The 21,688-nt window shown below is 44.6% G+C and overlaps 1 protein-coding gene across 3 annotated transcripts in view; it reads left to right on the top strand.

Annotated features, from left to right (window-relative positions):
- Window positions 1-21,688, top strand: part of LOC310780861 (uncharacterized protein) — a 40,922-nt gene that overhangs the window by 12,441 nt on the left and 6,793 nt on the right. For 2 of the 3 annotated variants that reach the window (XM_083641368.1, XM_083641367.1), the window contains exons 3-8: window positions 4,736-4,883; window positions 7,597-7,714; window positions 9,281-9,310; window positions 9,419-9,460; window positions 10,868-11,162; window positions 13,426-13,545. In XM_083641368.1, coding sequence (XP_083497494.1) covers window positions 4,736-4,883; window positions 7,597-7,714; window positions 9,281-9,310; window positions 9,419-9,460; window positions 10,868-11,162; window positions 13,426-13,545 — 753 coding nt within the window. The remainder of the gene's footprint in view (window positions 1-4,735; window positions 4,884-7,596; window positions 7,715-9,280; window positions 9,311-9,418; window positions 9,461-10,867; window positions 11,163-13,425; window positions 13,546-21,688) is intronic. The other variant, XM_083641369.1, reaches the window with a different exon arrangement.

Genomic DNA, 21,688 nt, shown 5'->3' on the forward strand with positions numbered 1-21,688 from the left:
CAGATAAGTCAGTGTTGTTAACACATAATATAGTCATATATTTTCAGATTGGAGGTCAGTGTTGTTAACACATAATATAGTAATATATTTTCAGATAAGTCAGTGTTGTTAACACATAATATAGTCATATATTTTCAGATAGGAGGTCAGTGTTGTTAATACATAATATAGTAATATATTTTCAGATAGGTCAGTGTTGTTAACACATAATATAGTCATATATTTTCAGATAGGAGGTTTTGCGTTTTGGCCATCGATATCGTTGTGGCTGGGTGCGAGCGCTGTTTGAACGCAGCCTTAATCAAGGAAACGTTTAGAACAGCTGCAAAGCGGAGTGATATACACACAGTGAAGCGCCCGTGATGTTATCGTGAAATATCAGCATGGTTAGGATCCCTCTTGTCCAATCAAATTGCTCGGCCCGAACTAACTGTTGTATAATAGATGTTTTATTACAGAAAGTGAAGAAACCCATGACCAAAATAATCATACATTGTGTTATTTATGGTTGGAATTCTAGTGAAAATAAATTATTACCCTCTTTGCTGGAAACCCCCTGCAACCCCCTCAAGGGTCCCCGGACCCCCTTAAGTAAATGGTCTGGATAATTCAACACATAGATTAACTCATTGTGTATGTGTGAGTGTGTGTGTGTGTGTGTGTGTGTGTGTGTGTGTGTGTGTGTGTGTGTGTGTGTGTGTGTGTGTGTGTGAGTGTGTGTGTGTGTGTGTGTGTGTGTGTGTGTGTGTGTGTGTATCTTCTTTCATTTTGAAAACATCCTTCAGTCCACTGAAATGACAGTGCACCACATTATTACAAGCTACATTTGAAATGACTGCCGATTAGGCTACAGTGAGTCTGGCTGTAAATAAAAGAACACATGTCAGGGAGTTGGCGACAATTTGTACAACTTGTGTCATTAGCGTCGCCCGCACCGAGACAATGTGCCGTGGTGCTGTCACTTTGTGCTGATTGCTGTTTAGCCAGGTATGTTCTGACTGCTTTGTTTTCACACTCATCCTGCTGGAATGTGATCCACAGGGCCGGCTGGCAAAACCAGTTCCTTATGAAACTACGCCATCCTGTTTTCCAACAAACTCTCACCTTATGAGCCTGTGTCAGCTGCTGTACTTCTACAAGTAGCCCTTCTTTGTTCCCAGGCATAGGCACAATGATAGTAGTCTCGCTGGCCAGCCTCCTCTCCCTTCCGTCCGAGGAGTCTAGTGGGATTGCGATGGGCGGCGCTTAGCGGCAGAGGAGAGAGACTGTATGGTCTGAAGCCTAAGGAAAATAGTTTCAAACAATCCAACTTGCCGTTTTCAGCGTGTAGCAACGAGCTAGTGTGTAGGTTTCTGCCGTTAGCTTGCTAGCTAGTTAGCGTTGCTAGCTAGTTAGCGTTGCTGTTTTCACTGAGGCGGCAGGGCACTATTTACAGCGACACACAGGGAGGAGGGAGCGGAAGCCGCTCTGATTGACATGGTCGGAGCCAATGACAGAGATTGTAATAAGCCTGGAGCGGACATCCGGCTGCCACCGAAACAGTCGCTCCAATGAGAGAGCAGAGTAGAGCAGGGGAGGGTTTATCCCAGTTATGGAGATCTGCGTGCCAGACTCCTCGGACGGAAGGGAGAGGAGGCTGGCCAGCGAGACTACAATGATAGTGACGTACGTGTGTGTGTGTGTGTGTGTGTGTGTGTGTGTGAGAGAGAGTGAGTGAGTGAATGAGTGAGTGAGGGAGTGAGCGAGCGAGTGAGCGAGTGGGCATCTGGGTAGTCTATAGAGGTAAAAACGCTCGTCTACCACCGCATAGACACATGTTCAATTCCTGGCAGCAGTATTTCCGGCTTGGTCAGACGTTCCTACAGACACAATTGGCCGTGTCTGCGCCTGCGGGTGGGAATATGAGTCCTAGTCGCTGCACTAGTGCCTCCTCTAGTCAGTCAGGGTGCCTGTTCTGGGGGGGAGGGGAACTGGGGGGAATAGCGTGATCATTCCAGGTGCTCCGTCCTGCCGGTGAAACTCCTTGGTGTCAGGTGAAAACAAGCGGCTGGCGACTGCACATGTATCGGAGGAAGTATGTGCTAGTCTACAACTCTCCCCAGATCAGCAGAGGTGGTTGAGCAACGACCAGGACTGCAGGGGGAATTTGGGAGAAAATGGGACATAAATCTGGAAAGTGAGTGAGTGAGTGAGTGAGTGAGTGAGTGAGTGAGTCAGTGAGTGGGGCAGGAGGATGGGGCTCACACCTGTCCACTCTGTTTTATTATCATCCATGTGAGGGTTTTGTTTCCTGCATCAGTGTTTTAAACCAAGCCTCCCCCATCTGTTGCTCATATCTGTCTAGGAACCAGCACAGCAGTTTCAACCCATCAAAGGGCCTGTCGATGACCAGAACTAAGACAGAGCAGGCTGGCAACTGTACCCAGTGAGAGATATGAGGACAAAATATCTTTCTGATTTTAAAAATTATGTTTACAGATGATGCCCTCAGGTCTCAAAGTATGTATAGCATTATGGTGACACTGAGCAACATTTGACCGTTGACTGAACATGATGTGTAGGGTTATGTCTGACTTGTAAACTGATCATTTGGATGCAGATGTTATGATCCTATTTAGCATTACTGACAGTGACAAATGAAAGCCTAAACACTCCCGGTTGTCATAGCATAGAATTTGCATTGCAATGTTGAGGTGTCTCATATGGGAATGTAAAAATCATAATAAAGTAGTGTAAAATTATTTTGTATTCAACCTTTTTAAATAATGTTGTTTTGTAACACTGCTATAACCTTTCAATTCCATTTGATTTCCATTTTAATTTCTGTTCCTTGTGCCGGTTACGGTACATGCCTTAAGTCTGTGGTTATCAAACATTTTCACGTCAAGGACCCCTAACCTGGAAGAAGAAAACAAATAGCTCCTGAACCCCCATTTGATTTTTGACTTATTTTATGATGACCCTCCTACTCTGGTACTGTCTTGCAGGAAGGAGCCTGGTGCTGGGGTCGTTAGGCTGATTGGGTGCACCTTAGTCTCGCTGACCAGCCTCCCCTCCCTACCGTGAGGGGAGTCTGGCGCCACGGAAACAGGCAACTGGGATAAGCCCTCCCCTGTTCTACAGCTGCTCCGCATTGGAGCGACTGTTTCAGTCGCTGCCGGATGTCCGCTCCCCGCTTATTACAAACTCTGTCATTGGCTCCGACCATGTCAATCAGAGCGGCTTCCGCTCCCTCCTCCCTGTGTGTCGCTGTAAATAGTGCCCTGCCGCCTCAGTGAAAACAACAACGCTAACTAGCTAGCAAGCTAACGGCAGAAACCTACACGCTAGCTCGTTGCTACATGCTGAAAATGGCAAGTGGAGACCTGCGGCGCCAGACTCCTCTCACAGTAGGTAGGGGAGGCTGGCCAGCGAGACTAGGTGCACCTTAAGGCCTAAACATGGTCGTCCGTCAGAGCCTCGCCCCGCCCTCCCCGTATGACGGCGGGTGGAGCGCCGTCCTATGGGGAGGGGGCGCCGTCGGCTGACGGGGGCTGCTCGAAAATGTGACTTCACGGCGACGATACGTGCGTGACGTCAGCTGCAGGAGAGTTGTGACTGGCCGTTGCCTTGGCTCATCATCGTAAAGTCGCCTTTCAAAGCATGACGTTAGATTATAACGAACTAGTTGTGTGCCTTAGCCTTCCCAAATGTTGAGGGTCGTTTTTTAGAATTTAATACATAGAATTGGGAACGTTACATTCAATTTCATTCAGACTGCCTGGCACACAATCTCCGCCATTTTCACACGGAGCTTCCACAGGAGGAGGGAGGGTGGGAGGAGGGAGGGCATAGTGGCGTCCGAGCATGTAGGGCTCGCTGGCGCCGCCAGACGGCGAGACGGCTCCAATTCGAGGCGGACGGACGACCATGTTTAGGCCTTTAGCCTGGTGTACTCCTTGGGCTTCAGACCATACAGTCTCTCTCCCTCCTCACCTTTTGTTCTCTTCGTTTGTTGTTTGTGTTGTCTAGTTATTTTTCCTTAGTTTTAGTTAATAAATTATTGTTTTAACTCTTACTTTTCTCTGTGACTCCCTTCATTTGTTACTTCCTTGAGCTGGGTTGTAACATGAGGGGAGTCCTACACCAAAGTAAAAGTAAAAAAAAAATCTATAAATTATTAACTAAAGCTAAGGGGAAATAACTAGCCAACACAAACAACATTAAACAAATGAACAATAAACAAACAGAACAAAAGGTGCATCGATGAGGAGAGAGAGAAGCTGAATGGTCTGACTCTGAAGTGCACCCGGCCCAGGTGCACCCAATCAGCCTAACGACTGCAAGACAGGCCAAACACACTCCTTTCTAGCAAGGGTAGTGAGCACACTCACCAAATAAGAATAAAAATTCCTGCAAGACAGGGCCAGGGGAGTGGGAGGATCGTTGCACTATTGAATGTTTTATTACAGAAAGTGTATGAAACCCATGACCAAAATAGTCACACATTGTGTTACTTATGGTTGGAATTCTAGTGAAAATAAATGATCACGCTTTTTGCTGGGGACCCCCTGCAACCCCCTCAAGGTCCCGGACCCCCTAAATGGTCTGGATAATTCAACACATAGATTAACTCATTGTGTGTGTGTGTGTGTGTGTGTGTGTGTGTGTGTGTGTGTGTGTGTGTGTGTGTGTGTGTGTGTGTGTGTGTGTGTGTGTGTGTGTGTGTGTGTGTGTGTGTGTGTGTTCCCTGCAGCCAACAGTAAGAATGTGAGCTGGCTGCTTGGCCGGGATGGGGACGTGGCGGTCCTTGTGATTGGAGAGGTGGACGAGTTGAAAACCTCCAAAATCATCTGCTCAGGGTTTGTGGAAAAGAAGACGCCAAGCCTTCAGATTACCGCATGGTATTACACGACAAGCCATTTATTCACAGGCAGTGAACAATATGTAACACGTTAGTAACTTTATAGACAAAACAAGTAGATTGTGTTGATTGAATAAGATTAACATTGCACCAAATCACTCAGATAATGAACAGCTACTTTTGTGTATGCTCGTCCACAATGAGAGATAACTAGAATACTTATTTTATGCCTAAGGTAGCCTAAGTTAATAGCTAAACTACAGAAGATGACTAATGGTTGACTTCTTTGTCGTTTGAATTTAATGACTTAGAAGTAATGCACAAATCACACCATAGTCATCCCTAATGATGACTAATGAGTTAAGTTGCAATTAGTTTGTAATTCACTTTACCCGGGATAGACTCGCATAAAAACTGTGCCACCACCCCCAATAATTGTGTGACCAAACGTGGATTCCCACACACAAAAAAATCACAAAACACTCCCAAATTATCAACATAAATCTGACAATAGCACATGCCTATCATTCACATACATAGTCCTAATATAATATCCATTTCAACAAACAGGAATTCCTCTCGTTAGAGAAATTTAATAAGAATATTAAAATGAGTACAGATTTGCTGAATATGTAAATCAACAACCATTAATGTGTTAAAGACTATTGCTGCAAGGAGGTACGGTGGTGCAGTGGTAAGCACTATCGCCTCACAGCTCGAAGGTCGTGGGTTCGATTCCCACCTGGACCGATGTGAACACTGAAGGAATGCGTGCCCGTCCGCATGTCCTCGGGTGCCCACCGCCCGGGTGGGGTCGGCAAAATGGCCTTTCTGTGTGGAGTTTGCATGTTCTCCCCGTGCCTCCCGGGGGTCTCCTTCATATAGGAACCCCCTTCACAAAAACATGCAACATCCTGGTTGCTTATATGGTTCCTCCTCTGATCGTTAAGGGCGCCTGTTCAGAGGGAGGGGAACTGGTTGGAATAGCGTGAACCTCCCACGTGCTATGTCCTACCGGTGAAGCTCCCTCGGGCAGGTGAAAAGAAGCGGCTGACTTGACTGCCCATGTCTCGGAGGATGCATGGAATCAGTCTCGGCTCTCCCCAGATCGGCAGGGGATGGAGTAGCAACCAGGATTGAGTAATCAAAATGAGCACTAAACGGGGGATAAAATGGGATAAAAAATCGGGAAAAAAACATTAAAAAAAAAAAAAAAAAAGACTATTGCTGCAATACACAGTATCAGGATCGATCTATCTATCTATCTATCTATCTATCTATCTATCTATCTCTAAGACAGTCTTCTTAAATATACTAAAACAACATATTTACTGGGGCAACTATCTGCATCATTCATCTTAAAAGTACCTCCTTAATCACCTTAAACCTGTTGGTTATCACTTGTTCTACTATATCAATAGCTATTATTTAATGTACATACACTTATCATTAGCCTACCACTGGGGAAGGAGGTTGCACTTCAACAATGGGATTCTCAGTGGAGTGCTAAACCCAAAATCCAGAGCATGTTCAAAAAAATATGAAAAGGTCATCTCAAATGTCCAAGCCGAGGAGGACAAATACTAACATTTCACCCTCCTTGACTTGGACATTTGAAATGTGCTACCTTTTCATATTGTTGGCAATATCTTCTTGTTCTCAGGCTGTAATCTAAAGATTTATCTCAGAGACACATGCTTCTGCTCTAACATTGATTGTGGGTATGGTGCTAAACAAAGAATAAGATTGAGAAACTGTCAGAAAAGGTATATAGCGTTCTATAATATCTTATAAAACGGCTCTCTCAAATCAAGCAATCTGATTGGTTCACAGCCATTGTATAAATCCCGTAACCCACTCTCATAACTCTCATAACCCATGGCCATGGGTTATGAGTTGCCATGGCAAACTCTCTTACTAAAAGGCTTTGGTTACCTCAAATGACAATGTAGAAAAAACAAATGGCGGAGACAGCTGTCAGATCCTTGTGAATCGATCTTCGCTTATAACTTTACTAATAATAATCAGGCTGCTTTTGTATATAAGAAATTGTTCTTACTTGCTTGCCTGGGTAAATAAAGGTTAAATAAAATAAAAAAATACTAATACTTCGCAGAAAATTATGTTTTGTACAAGAATAGACGCGGGCTAATGTCTTCTTTGCAAAAAAAAGGCTGTTAACCCCGCATTTAACCCCGCATTTAACCCCGTAACGTTAGTTGGTGTCGGGCTTTGCAGAAAGCTCTCAGCTTCTCAGCAAGCGCTGAGAATGCAGCGCTGCGCTCAAGCTGCGTGTCGGGCTTTCCAGAAAGCTCTCAGCTTCTCAGCAAGCGCCAGGATTGGCCAATGTCAACTTCAGTCTCCAGAACGATCCAATCAAATCACCCGCACGTTCTTGCGGTCCCGCCTTACAGTAGTGTTTCAACTGACTCTATCAGAATACCATGCCAGTCGGACTTATAGTATTATTATTATTATTATATTATCATACTTGGAAACCGTTTTATAAACGCAATATAGCACTCGAGCTGCGTGTGTTGTGGCATATATCCCGCTGCTCAGCAGTTATCCCACTCGGCCTGCGGCCTCGTGGGATAACAGCTGATCAGCGGGATATATTTGCCACAACACACTGGCTCTCATGCTATATTGCTTAAATATACCATTCGAGATCATGTTTTGTGGAAAAATAAAGAACATAATCCATCTGATGTGCAATTATAGACATGGCATCGTCTGATTCTGTTTTGCAGCCATCAGCAAAGTATCTTGAAGAGTACCTTGGTACACAGAAGAGCCGCAGAACCTGCCAGGACCGAGAGGGAGAACCTTGCACCCAATACACAACCTGGAATACCGCTTCAACTAAAGGTGTGTGGTATGTCAGTGTGTGTATCTGTGCCCCCTGAGGAGCAGTCATATCCAAATAACATCATCTATCAGACCCACTTATGTACCCTTATAGTCCCTTTACTGTCCTTTTCCCTTGAACCGGGCCCGGCCCCTTCGCCATGGGGAGGGCAAGAGGGGGCTTTGGTATCAACCCCAAAATTGCTGCAACAACTTAAGAGATGTAATTGACCATGGGGATGGCCCTCATAATGTTCTAATCCCTTATACACTATAACCCAGGGGTGGGAAACAGTTTTTTTCCTGAGGGCCATACTGACTTACATCAAGTAAGTGAAGGGCCACACATTGGAGATTATACCTGCCAACACTCCTGATTTTCGTGGGAGTCTCCCTATTTCTAACTCTCTCCCGTTGTGATTGGTAATTTCTTGTTAATCTCCTGATATAGTAATGATACAAATCCAATGGCTGTAGCAGATGAGATTTACTAACATAATACTCCCTTTTATTGAGTTTTTGGGGGTCGTTTTGTTTTTCTTTGAGGACCTTGGGGGCCGGATTGAGATGGTCCACCAGGGGCCAGGTCCAGCCCTGGTGCCGCATTTTGCCCATGTATGCTATAACCTATCAAAATTTGAACAGACGCCTAACCAAAACACTTTTAGTGCAGATTTACGACTAGAAAAACGTGGCACACAGTGCTGATAACATACTGTTTTTTTACCTTTATTTATACAGGGGGAGTCTCACTGAGAGCAATGCTCTCTTTTTCAGGAGTGCCCTGTTCACATTCACACACATATTCACACCTGGAAGTTGACCAGTACAACCACAGTCTGATCTGTTGGCACAGTTGGGGTTAGGGGCCTTGCTCAAGGGCACCTTCAGCATAGTACTGTTGTACTATATAAAAAGATTTGTCCCCTTACAACTTTTTTAACTGCCCTCTTAGTCACTTCATCCTGGAGCCGAGGAGGTGCCCTTAACCTTTTATTTTAGTATCCACATTCTCTCATCCATTCTCCGTCCCATAGACTACTTCATTTTGTGTAGCTCTTTAATAACTTTTTCTTATCTGCAAGCCATTATTATTTGTGAGAGTTCAAATGTATGAGCTTTTTAAGCACATCTGGCCTAATTTTGTATCAAGGTAAGCACTCAAAGCATATCATTTCTAGGATGATGATAGTGTGAGTGTGTGTGGGTGTGTATGTGTATGTGTATGTGTATGTGATTTGCTGCGTTGTCATGGTAACGCTGGGTGGACAGTCTGACCACGACTCAGTGTAAACAGCCGCATGCTGGCCAGGCGTTTTTTTTTTTTAATTTTGTCCTGCCATCATGAAGTCAGAGCCACTTTACAAATGTTGTGGATTTGTATGTATATGATGCAGTGTTTAATAAAGCACTCTCCAATTGTACACAGAACATACAAAAACCAGAATTGAATGCAAGAGATGTGTCTTTATAAAGTGCCTGCCAGTTCCAGTTATGTTACACAACTGATTCAAAGTGAGGGAGGGTGACGTGTCGTTTGTATCATCTAACATGGCATCATTTCTCCTTTCTCCCCCAAACCAACAGGGGAACTGTGAGGAAGTACTCCCTCTGCAGGTAAGTCGCCGCAACTGACTGCTGTAGTTGTCCACTCACTGAGCTCTGATGTGGTCTTGGGTTACATGGCTTTGTAATACTTGTGTAATGTCTTTGTTAAACCCACAGGTGTCAGTGAGTGAGCACTCATCGACTCCGGCAACAGAAAAGGTATATGCGAGTTTTTAGATGCACTAGTAGAGGATGTGTGCAACTCCTAGTTGCTGTGCCATTTGTGCTTTTTGAAACAAATGTACTGCTCTCAGTGTACATTCAAAAATATATTCTAATGTGTGACTACTGTTGCTGTTTTACAATGTTCATCATCCAAGGGTTTGTCGTCTGGATTGAGCAAAACTTTTTAAAACAGTTATACAACAAGATGCCATTAGCAGTATAGTCCTCGGCTCTTGTAAAACGTGGCCTCACTGTCGTGTACGTGTCTCGCGTTGCGGTCCCACCCTCTCTGACTAACAGGAAATGGTGGTTAGGCCAGCTGTCCCCTCACTCTCAGGCTCGCTCCAGATCAGCTTTCTCCCGGCCAGCATTCCCCCTCTCTGTTCCAACTTGTCCGGGCTGCCCAACCCCTCCTATAGCTCTCTCTGGGGAACAGCTGAACTCAACTGTCCTCCCACTGGCTCCATCATCACTCCAGCCTTGGGTTGCCTAGGACTAGGGAGTAAAGTATACTCTCTGTCTCTCTGTGTGTGTGTGTGTGTGTGCGTGCATGCGCAGGTGACACGCACTGAGAGAACAGCTGAATCACCGCGGCAAGGCAGGATTTGTGGACTGCCCTAGAACAGATGGTTGATGAACTTGATCAGGGAATTAAGACGCCAGAGAGCGAATGCGTCGGTCGCAGATGGATTGGGATTGTGGGACAGTCTCCCGAGGTTTGGGCGAGCGCGCTCTCCTCTGTTCTCTCATCGCCCCTCCTCTCTGACTGCCACAGACACAAACTTATATATACAGTATATACAGTATCACTGGCCCCTACACATCTCTGGCCAACCCATGCTTATGCAGCAATGAACATCAACATCCATACCTCAGGAGGTTTGGCTGGTTTTCTGCCTAAGCCGGCCTTTCCAGGATTCACCATTTGGTCGAATGTGTTTGGCTTGGTTTGGTACTGCAGATGTACAGTAGCTGTGCCTGTTGCTGGTGCTACTGCAGACTGCAGGAGTTGATTTGACAAAAAAAGCTAGAGAGAGAGGGAGACAGGCAGAGCGAAAGAGATAGTAGATAGAGCTAGAGAGAGAGAGAGAGAGAGAGAGAGAGAGAGATAGGGGAGGAGAGAATCAGATTGCTGATCAAGAAGGCGTAAGATTGGGAAGGGAGCTTCGTGTGGCAGCTTATGCTTAAGTCGCCTTATAATTTCCCCTTCACACACCCTTAACTCTTAAGCAGCGGTCATAGTTCTGTGTGTTTCATTTTGGCATAGTGTGGTCATGTGGGAACTGTAATTTGGTACTGTAAATCATTTATCCAGTGATTTAATCAAACATGACAGTAATTCCACGTGACGTGAATTAGCTGTCAACACTGATCGCTCTTTTGTCACTCTTCCCTCCGCAGCCTGAGCTAAAGTCTGGCAGCGCCACCGAGGAGAAGTCGGTTCCCCAGCCCTCCATCTGCTATAGACCTCACGTGAGAACTAGCCCCATCATCAACATCAGACCAGCTTCTGCAATTGCGGGACCAGCCTCTGCCAATATAAGACCCGGTCTTGCAACTCTGAGGCTGGCTACTGCCACCCCATCCCCTGTTGCCAGCAGCACTGCCATAATAGACTCTGGACTAACATCAGCCACCAAGGCCAGCCTTCACCCACAGGAAGCCCAGAAGCCCCAGGAATCACATGGAGGCAAAGGTGAGCGACTAGAGCAGGAGAGAGGTGTCAACACAAACCAACCCCAAAACCTGTATTATTAACCCACTTTATGCATACCATGACATTTTAAACCTTAACTCTTATTTCACAGGCTGCAATTTGCATTTTCATGCATTTGGTTAATGATAATTTCATGAAAATTAGATGCTCATACTAGTATAATATGTCAACACTTCAATTCATTCTTTTCTATAAAACATTTGGTTTTGCAGAGAGAGAAATGCATTAAAGTTTGATTCTAGGTGCATTAGATGTGCTTATTTTTCTAATCTAGACTGTCCTTGGCTTGCTGGCTAATGAAGAGAGATGCATAAAGCAACCATATTAACAAAGGGATGAACACAGTTAATCGATATGAGACTAAGCACAATACTATTACTCAATTAAGCAACAGCCCTGATTAGAAAGATCATCTTCTCAGCCTTTTGGGGGACTATCCAAGAACATCTCTTCCCTTCTTTTATCAAATGACTACTCCCCTAAAACCATCTGTACCTCTGAGGCCGGAAGTCCTAGAACACCTAGAAATACAGTTTTTGCTATTTCTCCTGAAAAGTTTATCCAATCTGATCATAGGTAGCCTACATACAGAGAAAATGAATCATTTTGAAAATTCTAAACTGTGCATTTGACAGTGAAGACACGCAAAGAGGAAGTGAGGCTTAATCACTAGACACTTCCTGCTACAGTATAGCAACCAAACTTCAGATACATATTTGGGATGGACCCCAAAGTGTGACCATAACGCCACCATCAGGCCAACCATTTTGAAAATGTCTACTATGAAGTTGCCTATAAATATGTCGGCCACCATTTCAACTGCAGTTGCAGGACTGTCAGTGAAATATCTTGTGATGTATTGTTCCAAAATATGAATCAAGCTTATGTTCTAATTGTCAAATCATTTGCTCCATTTACTTTGACCCAACTAACAGCTGCTTGTGGCCATGTTGAGTGTATTGGTTGTATGACATGTCTTGTATATATTAGATAGTGCATAGTGGAGAGAGCAACAGAAGAAAGCAGTGAGGGGCTGATGATGTAGATCGTAGTAGATTTGAGATGACAATATTGCAAAGCAGCTTATGACAACTACCTCAGGCCACTGAGCCCATTTCACTGCTACTTCTCACTGAGCCAACCAGAGAAGCCCATTTCACTGCTACACCTGAGGCAGAGATGGTCCATAGTGAGGTTTCCATACCAAATTTCAAGCAGAGAGAGAGGCCGCCATATCCGCATTACCTGATCAGCCCGTGACGTCAGTCAAGCCCAAGCGTGATGTCAGTCATGACATCAGTTGTCCTCAGTTCATCCCGTCCATATGACGTCAGTCATCGTCAGTTCATCCTAGTATATATAGCGAGGGTTCTACGTCACCCCCCGATCTGGCGGATCATAGCAGCAGCTGGCATCATGGCTGTTCATTCCCCCTGAAACATCCTCTGAAGCTGTCATTTCACCCCACCCACCTCCCCTGTCCACCACCAACAAGTCTTGACTCCTGAAGAATCCCCCACGGCGGCGGTGTGGGGGGGGTTCTCTATCCTAGCCCATATAGGTGCCGCCCTCTCGCCTAAAGAGGAGCGCCACCTTACAATGGAGTCATACTCCAAAGTACTTGCCATGCATGCCATTTGCTAAATAAAGGTCTCTCATGATTGAAATAGGGATACGTCACCACAGGCTCCGCCAATTGTAAGAAATGGTACTAGCAAGTCTCCTAAATGGTCACGTGGTCAACTCTCCCCTGAAGTGTTGTGGGAGGACTGTGCCTGGTGACGCGGGGTTTAGTGCGGATCTAGCAAACTAACTTGAAGTAGAGATCGTGAGTTCCCAAACTCCACACAAACCACACATATCAAGACAAAGCTGCCCCTTGCTAGCTCAATATAGTTGTAACTAAGATATTCGATAAAAAAAAAATCCAACCACAGATTTAGCTACTACTGTACATCAACGAGCTTCACATGTAGCTTTAGCTAATCGCTCCGTGCTAACGTGAGCTCCTGTTGCCAAATCTCGCGAGTGTGTTGCTGAGACAGAGACAGGTATTAAACAAATTAAATGTTCTCCTGATCTGTCTGTCTGAAAAATGCCATTTTAGTGTCAGAATGTTCAGAAGATACAGTATGTGTCTTCTGAAAATAGGCAGAATATTACATTTTACTTTGATGACTATGGGGGCAAAATAATCTGTCATAATCTGAGATCACGTTCACTCCTCCATTGACTCCAATAGACTCAGGGCTAATGTACACCGCCTCCAGAACAGATGCGGTACGGCTCCGGTACGGCTGCAAACAGACCCACACTCATGTAATCTGTCAGACGGATGCGGGATCAGACAAAAATAGAACAGGTGCGTAATCTTTCCATATCACATGTATCACTCATCAATTAACATGGGCGAGAGTCGATCCAGCAGTTTTACCGGATCCGCAACGTAGCCGTAACGCATCTGGTGTACATTGCCTGTCAGACATGCTGAAAATCTCCTAAATGGGCTTGGCTGTGGAAAACCATGGGCAAAACCCACGTGACACAAATACAGGAAGTGACTTGAAGAGTCTTGCTTTGATATCCCAGCATCTTTGCCTCAGGCCACTCAGCCAACCAGAGAAGCCCATTTCACTGCTACTTCTCAGAGTTATGGCTGAGCAGAACCAGTCTGAACAAAGTTCATAGTAGATAGGTTCCTGCGTGCAGCAGAGAGGGATTTATTTTCCCAAACCCGGTCTGCTTGCCAAATCGTGCCTCAGCCCGCTGGAATCTTTATGGACTGGCAGAGTAAAAAGAGGCCAGCCTTGAGGGGGAAAAAGCTTGTGACTGGGATTTGTGTCATAATGGTCCCACATCGCTCCTGCACACCTGCTTGTTTACTAGCTTCTCTATTGTCACCACTGTGGATGGCTACATGTTAGCTACATGTTGGCTACATGTTGGCTACATGTTAGCAACACAAATCACAATAAACATTCTACATCTGCAACTGAAGCTCAGGTCAGTAGAAAAATATCAGCCATGTGAGACTGATTTGGTCACTCATAGTCGGTTAGCCAGACCAAGTCTGATCCTGAAGGGCTGAGGTGACATAAAATGGAAACGTTCAGTAGCAACATCAAGGCATACTTAGGGTTTAATTATCCTAATGGTGACAGAAAACATTAAACTCACTTGAATCCCCCCCCCCCCCTTCCCCCAGCTATTTGGCAGCATTATCAAACACGCCACGCCCTAAACCACACCCATACTATTGGCACTCTGCATTCACTCTACATCAAATGATTAGCCTGAAATCATCAGCTAGTTTTATGGAGATTAAACATACAGTAGCAAAAATATAGCACTCCACATTTTACCCCAACTTCACCTTAGACACCCAGCAGCATATTAAAATACCGTAGTCGACATTTTAGAATTAATGCATACAATGTTTATACATAAAGCGAGACAGGGCTAAAGTGAGAAATAATGCTTTTCCTCTGCTGCTATATTTCACCCGGATTTTTAAATCATTGTTGAACATAATATATTCATCTTTATCATCATGCATCTGGTTGTCTTTGCTGTCATTAAACTGACACTAATGAAATGGTAAGAACTGGTAACTTTGTAATACTAAAAGTCATAAGGAGAGGATGGCAGTGCAAATACAGTAGCCTAATATATTCACTGCATTCCTCACATTTCAACTGGAACAAAAGTGAATCAAGTGCAGTGTTAAGGCCATGAAGGAAGAGAAAATCAAGCAGAAGATGAGGTGGCAGCTTCTCCAGTGTATAGTTTGGAGTCTACCCCTGACCAAGATGAACATTGTTTTATCTTATTAAGCAGCAGACTCTCTAATATAATTTGTCCTTCCGCTTACCAATTTATCACCACATTTCCCTCAGTTTTGACAAACCTCTAGGATGCGTGTGTCTTATGCGTCTCTCTTATCTCTATCTTTGACCATGCACATGTTTGCTGTGTAAATAGTGCAGATTATTTGAGGCTCCTCTAAAGCCTTTGTGATTAACGGGTATCTAAGGCTTTACCTTGAGATGAATGGTGCTATCAGTGAATCTTACACAAATTGCCCTTGCACCGTGACATGGTGCTCCCCAGACTCCCTGGCTGAACTGAGTACCCAATTTCATGAATTGCCCACATACTCATTCACCATACAGTGACCCAGTTATGCAGAAAGACAGATGCAAGGGAGGCAGTTAGCACCATCCAGTGGAATACAAGGATATTGTAGGAAATCATCACTAGAGTAGCTGGACAAAACCTCATCTTCACCAGGTCCCTCTGCTGGAAAAATGCTGAACCTACATGTAATTGAGGAGGCTTGTGTTGATCCAGATCCACTTCATGCTGGAAAAAACACTATAAAATTGGGAAGGTCTTCTTTGATAAATTATTTAGCTGCCAGGCTAGTTCAGTTTTCTCCGAAGCCTAATAATAATAATAATAATAATAATAATAATAATAATAATAATAATAATAATAATAATAATAATAATAATAATAATAATAATAATGCAATGCACACAAGAGTATCACTCTAATCTTTTGTTGTGGGACAACTCAATTGGTATGGATTGAGCAAAGATTTTAAATAGACTGGTCCAGTTGGACTCCAAATAAACCAGTGAAATCAGATTGTACTTCACATTTTCCATCTGATGTTGAGTCGTTGCCTGGGTCAACAACCTGTATAGTTAGTGTTGTTCAAGAGCAATGCAAGAAATACTGGACATCTATAACCTCAGGATGGATATTTAGTGCTAAATATAAGGTGCAATTGCCAACTTAACATCAGCTGAGGGAAATTCACCTCCTTCAGACAGATGCTCTGGCACTGTGACACTTGCTGTCTGCTCCTATAAGATCACACACCCACAGGCACTTCTGCCAGCTTGCAGGTGCATTCATTTGCCTGCATGTTTTATGATACCTGTTAAAGATAGTTGAATGGAAAACCCACCCGAAGCCAATGTATTAATCCAATGTCATTGAAGTAGCACAGGGTATTGTGTTCTGATGATATGACAGATTAGAGTCTCTGTTCTCTTGTTTCTCGCTTTGGGAGAGATTTACTCATGTTCACAGATATTGATTGAGCTGTCCAATATCATCAGATCAACATATTCAGATTATGTTTTACAGTAAGGGGGATTTCTGCATTGATGTGAGGAGTTCCTCTCCCCTTGTTAGATCGTCAAGTAATGAGCCTATTTGTGGATGCGTGTGTGTGTGTGTGTGTGTGTGTGTGTGTGTGTGTATATGTATGTATGTATGTGTGTGTGTATGTGTGTCTCACTATAATAATATAGGCTACCCGCACATATATTTGTGTTTGCATTTTGCATTTGCAACACCAGGGCGGCCCGCTGGAGAAGTAAGCAAATAACAGAGTGCAGGAAAGCAGGCAGAGGGAGGGGACGGCTGGTGAGGTGGGCTGAATAAATGGGTCTTGACTTGGGGCAAGAATCTCCTGACAGAGGGTCTTATTCCCTGACAATGGCAGGAAGCGTGCTGCAAAGGGAGGAGGCCCTGTAGGATAAGGCTCATGCCTCAGCTCTTTTCTTTTGCATGTGGGTAATGACAAGCCGCCCTGCATCCTGTGAGCAGAGAGTATGGCCAGGCTTCTCTAGGAAAGAGTCCATCGGTGATGGTCTACTGGTGAACGGTGTACTGGAATAAGGCGCTAGGCCACGCAATGCCGTCGATGTTCGAAAATGGACTTAATAAAGTGTGAAGACACTAAAACCTGGCATGTGTTCATGTAGTTTACGAGTACTCTGGCTGGCTGAGTTTTGAAAAAGCTGGATGTTTCCAAGTGTGGGGTTGTATTTGGTACAGAGTAGGCCTAGTAGTGCATGACAGTCATTATAGCTCTAGAAAAACAAATGCATGTATCAGGTCATTTGAGTTCAGTAACAGAGAGAACATGACTGAAGAATCGGATACTCTCTAAACTAAAGCAGGGTATTTCTGCCATAATGATATTCTTGACAATATAACAAAATATTGAAAAATATTTTATTATTAATTTCAAGAACCTGCAATCACAACAAAATAAGGGTTATCGTTTTATATGTCAGCATAAACATAACAGTTTGCCTTCAAATATTACCGTGGTTTGTTATACAAGCTCTTTTGTAACCAAACCAATTCCACACACTACTGAAGTCACTCCCCTTTTTAAAGGATGGCTTTACCAACCTTTACCGTGGGTTTATCAACCCACTTTGTATCATTATAATGTCATTAATATAAGCACATGGGCAGTGTTTACCTTCTCTATATGTTTTCCACACAGAGATCTCCCCTTTTCTCCTCTGGCAAAACGCTCCGTTGTGTCGCGTTTTACATCACAACGCGTCACAACGGAACTGCAGAAGTTCTGCCGGAGACGTGGAATCTGCTCCGAGGGCGGCTGTTATTGTTTTTTATTTTTTAAGTATGTTCACATCCACGGAGAATCGCATGGAGAGCCTTAACGAGCCTTACTGACTTGCAGCTGGCGGGGGCGGAGTTTCTGCAGGCAGACAAAGGGAAGATTTTCCTCCGTGAGGAAAACATATAGAGAAGGTAAACCCTGCCCATGTGCTTATATTACCGAGATTATAATGATACCAAGTGGGTTGATAATCGGTAAAGCCATCCTTTAACTCAGGGATGTCAGAGATCCGGCCCGCGGGCAGGTTTCATCCGGCCCGCGAGATGTTTTGGAATATTTTTATTTAATTTTTATTTTTTTATTATTATTATTATTAAATTCGCACCCCATTATCATGAACTACGTGTGGCTAATAAGCAAGTTAAGAGTTCATTCATAAGTTAAGTAACCTGCACTACAAGGAAGTATGTCAGTAGGTCATCAGGTGTAAACAAAGCCGCCATGATGCCACGCTGGAATTGAATCGCGCATTCGGCTACCTACCAAAAAACAAAGGACTCAACAAGATGCTGTCGAAAAAGAGAAAGGTTGACACGGAATGCAGGCAGTTTCAAGAGAAATGGAAAGAGCAGTATTTCTTTTGTGAAGTAAATGGGTAAATGAGTCGAATTGATTTTAGTAAAAAAAAAAATCCGGCCCCCATGAGGTCTCAGTTGAACAAATCCGGCCCTCTACCTAATATGAGTCCGACACCCCTGCTTTAACTCCTCCACAATGGTAGTCTCGGCTCCCAGACAATTACTGAGCGGCGCCAACAGTGCCACCTAGAGTCACACACACACACACACACACACACACACACACACACACACACACACACACACACACACACACACACACACACACACACACACACACACACACACACACACACACACACACACACACACACACACACACACACTACCACCATGGAGCCGCTTTCAGCCATGCTAGTTGCTGTGCGTACGTCATACCGTTATGCAGCGTAACGGTGTGACGTCATACCATCAACCAGTCGAAATATTGTTATTATCACGATATTAATTTTTTAGTATATGAATATGAATTGTAACGGCATATCGATAAAGATACGATATGGCACACCCCTACTCTAAAATGAAACTCTGTTGTTCTGGATATTGCCTTGATTTAGCCTAATTGTCAAAGGTCTGGATAAAAGATGACGCCAAAACATTTGTCAGAATCCTTTAGAGTGTGTGTGACATGTGATGTGAGGTTTCTGCAGGGCTAGAAGGAGCATTTCATTTTTGTCTGCATTGAGGAGAACAGCCTGTCATCCATCTTTGCTTGTCTAAAACAGTTTAGCTTTGTTATAATTAGCAGGTGTTGCTGTTACGTAAGTTTTGCATCATCTGCATAAAATTGAAAGGGAATGGCATAATTATGGATACCGCAATTTTACGAATGGTGGGATGCGCGTGGAGTGTGAGAGGATCTAGAACTGAACCTGGGCGATGCCGGAACATATCCGTGCGCACGCCTGTTTGTGTTTCTGTATAGCTATCTTAGACACGCCTGTTTGTGTTTCTGTATAGCTATCTTACATTTGACTTTTATACCTGGGAAGTGAGGACATTTTAGAAAGGTGAGGACATTTTGGCCGGTCCTCACTTTCTCCCACACTTTCAACTGTTTGAAGGTTGAGACTTAAAATTGTGTTTAGGTTAGAGTTAAGTTAAGTTTAGGTTAGAGTTAAGTTAAGTTTAGGTTAGAGTTAAGCTATTTCTAAACATGCAGTGAATTCCTGAACATATCCAGACATTACTCGGACGGCCTGCATGCTCAGCAACAAATGTCCGTTATGAGCGTGGACCTTAGGGTAAGGGTTATGCATTTAGCTTAGGGTAAGGGTTATGCATTTAGTTGTGATGGTTAAGGTTAAGGTTAGGGGCTAGGGAATGCATTATGTCAATGAAGGTCCCCACTAAGATAGCTGTACAAACGTGTGTGTGTGTGTGTGTGTGTGTGTGTGTGTGTGTGTGTGTGTGTGTGTGTGTGTGTGTGTGTGTGTGTGTGTGTGTGTGTGTGTGTGTGTGTGTGTGTGTGTGTGTGTGCTGGTTGGATTTCGGGGGCAGTCTGTTGGGGAAAGTGTGCATATGATGTGAGCCTGTATGTGGGCATGAAAGTGTATCAATCTCCAACAGCTGGTAGCAGGTGTGTGTGTGTGTGTGTGTGTGTGTGTGTGTGTGTGTGTGTGTGTGTGTGTGTGTGTGTGTGTGTGTGTGTGTGCGTGTGCGTGCGAATGTGCGTGTGTATGAACCCCCTCTCTTTCCGTTGCCTTTCCTCTCCTCTCTTCACCTTCAGAGGGAAGGACACATTCCAGCGCTGCTTCCCGACTCTGGCCCTGGGCGACGCTCGGCCGGAGCTGATAAGTGACAGGGGCCCCAGCCCCCACACAGGATCCCCCCCCTTCCCCCCACCACACACACACACACACACACACACACACACACACACGTGCGCGCACTCACACACGCACACACGCGCACTCACACACACGCACACACGCACACTCACACACACACGCACACCTCCCCTCCTCACTGCCCGTCAGTCCACAGACATGCTGCTCCGGAATTCTGCCCTCTGCCCCACTTCTGCCCCCCCCCCTCCTCTGCCAGAGAGGAGGTCTTTAAAGAGATAGATTGGTCTTTAATTTTGGTGCTAGCCTGGTCAGTGACACTGTGCCCCGCCCCCATCTCTTTGTCCTCGCCTGTACGTTTATGAGCTGGACCGAGATGTGAAGAGAGGCGTCCGAAAGCTCAATTAGAGATTCCACATCTTCACAAGTGATTTAATGCAGATATAATCATTTATTGTAATGAGGAGGGGGGGGGGGGGCACAGCTAATGCCGATGACGTATTTCCACACTGTTTCTGCTCAACAAGAGTCCAGCAACTGATCTTTCAGGTTGAGTTTCAGGCAGAATGGTGTGTGTTTAAACATTTCTGGGTGCTGTTATGACTGTTAAGGATGTAGCTATATTGGAAGGTATAGTATATAAATTTTTTTCGCTTCATGTGATGGATTTTTTAAAGTAAGAATTAGTCTAAAAAGGAAAATGCTTTTACTTTGTCGTTAACGCTTTACCACAGTCCTTGTGCAATAGTGTTATACTGTTACACGCTAACACCAATGCTCTCTCTCTCTCCCTCTCTCTCTCTCTCTGGGTATTAAGCATTCCAGTCAGACCAGCACCAAGGCTCTGAGCTCAAAAAACTCTCTGACCATGAGTGTGTATGTGCCTATGACTCTGTGTTTGTGTGTGTGTGTGTGTGTGTGTGTGTGTGTGTGTGTGTGTGCACGCGCGTGCGTGCGCGCGTGCATGTGTGCGCATATGTGTGCTCACTGCGTGCTTGAATGTGTGTCTGCCTCAATTGCTGGAGCCTATCCAAGGTTTCCGTGGTGACCGCACAACACAACGAGACAATCAGAGGCAAGCCCACGCAGCGCGGCGAGAGGACATTAACACAGGAACCACGGGTCAGGGGGCAGAGAGGGAGGGAGGGCGAGCGAGGGGGAGAGGGAGATGAAGAGGAAGGTGGAGGGAGGTGTTAGAGCCACCGGGAAAGGGGCGAGCGAGAGACGGCAAAGAGAGAGAGAGTAAACAACAATAAACAATAACACCTTAAAGGATAATTCACTCATTATCGACTCACCACCATGCCGATGGAAGGACGGGTGATGTTTTTCAGTCTACAAAACATTCCTGGAGCTCCGTTGCAGCATTCTCCTACACAACTGAAGTGGATGGTGACCAAGTTAACTTCCAAATGTAAAAAACAAACAAACAAAAACACATAAAATGCATCCATACTGCTCATCTCGTGTAATCCAAGTCTCCAGAAGCCCCGAGATGCCAAGTTAACTTGAAAAGACGTCGGAAGAACAAAACCTGGTGGGCTTTCTACAGTGAAGATTTCAGCTAAACAAGCACACAGGGTGTAAATTACGTCTTCTCAAGTTAACCTGGCATCTCGGGGCTTCTGGAGACTTGAATTATGCCAGTTGAACAGTGTGGAAGGAATGTATGTTGTTGTTGTTGTT

Source organism: Poromitra crassiceps (genome assembly GCF_964638095.1).
Source record: "Poromitra crassiceps genome assembly, chromosome: 1".
NCBI lineage: Eukaryota > Metazoa > Chordata > Actinopteri > Beryciformes > Melamphaidae > Poromitra > Poromitra crassiceps.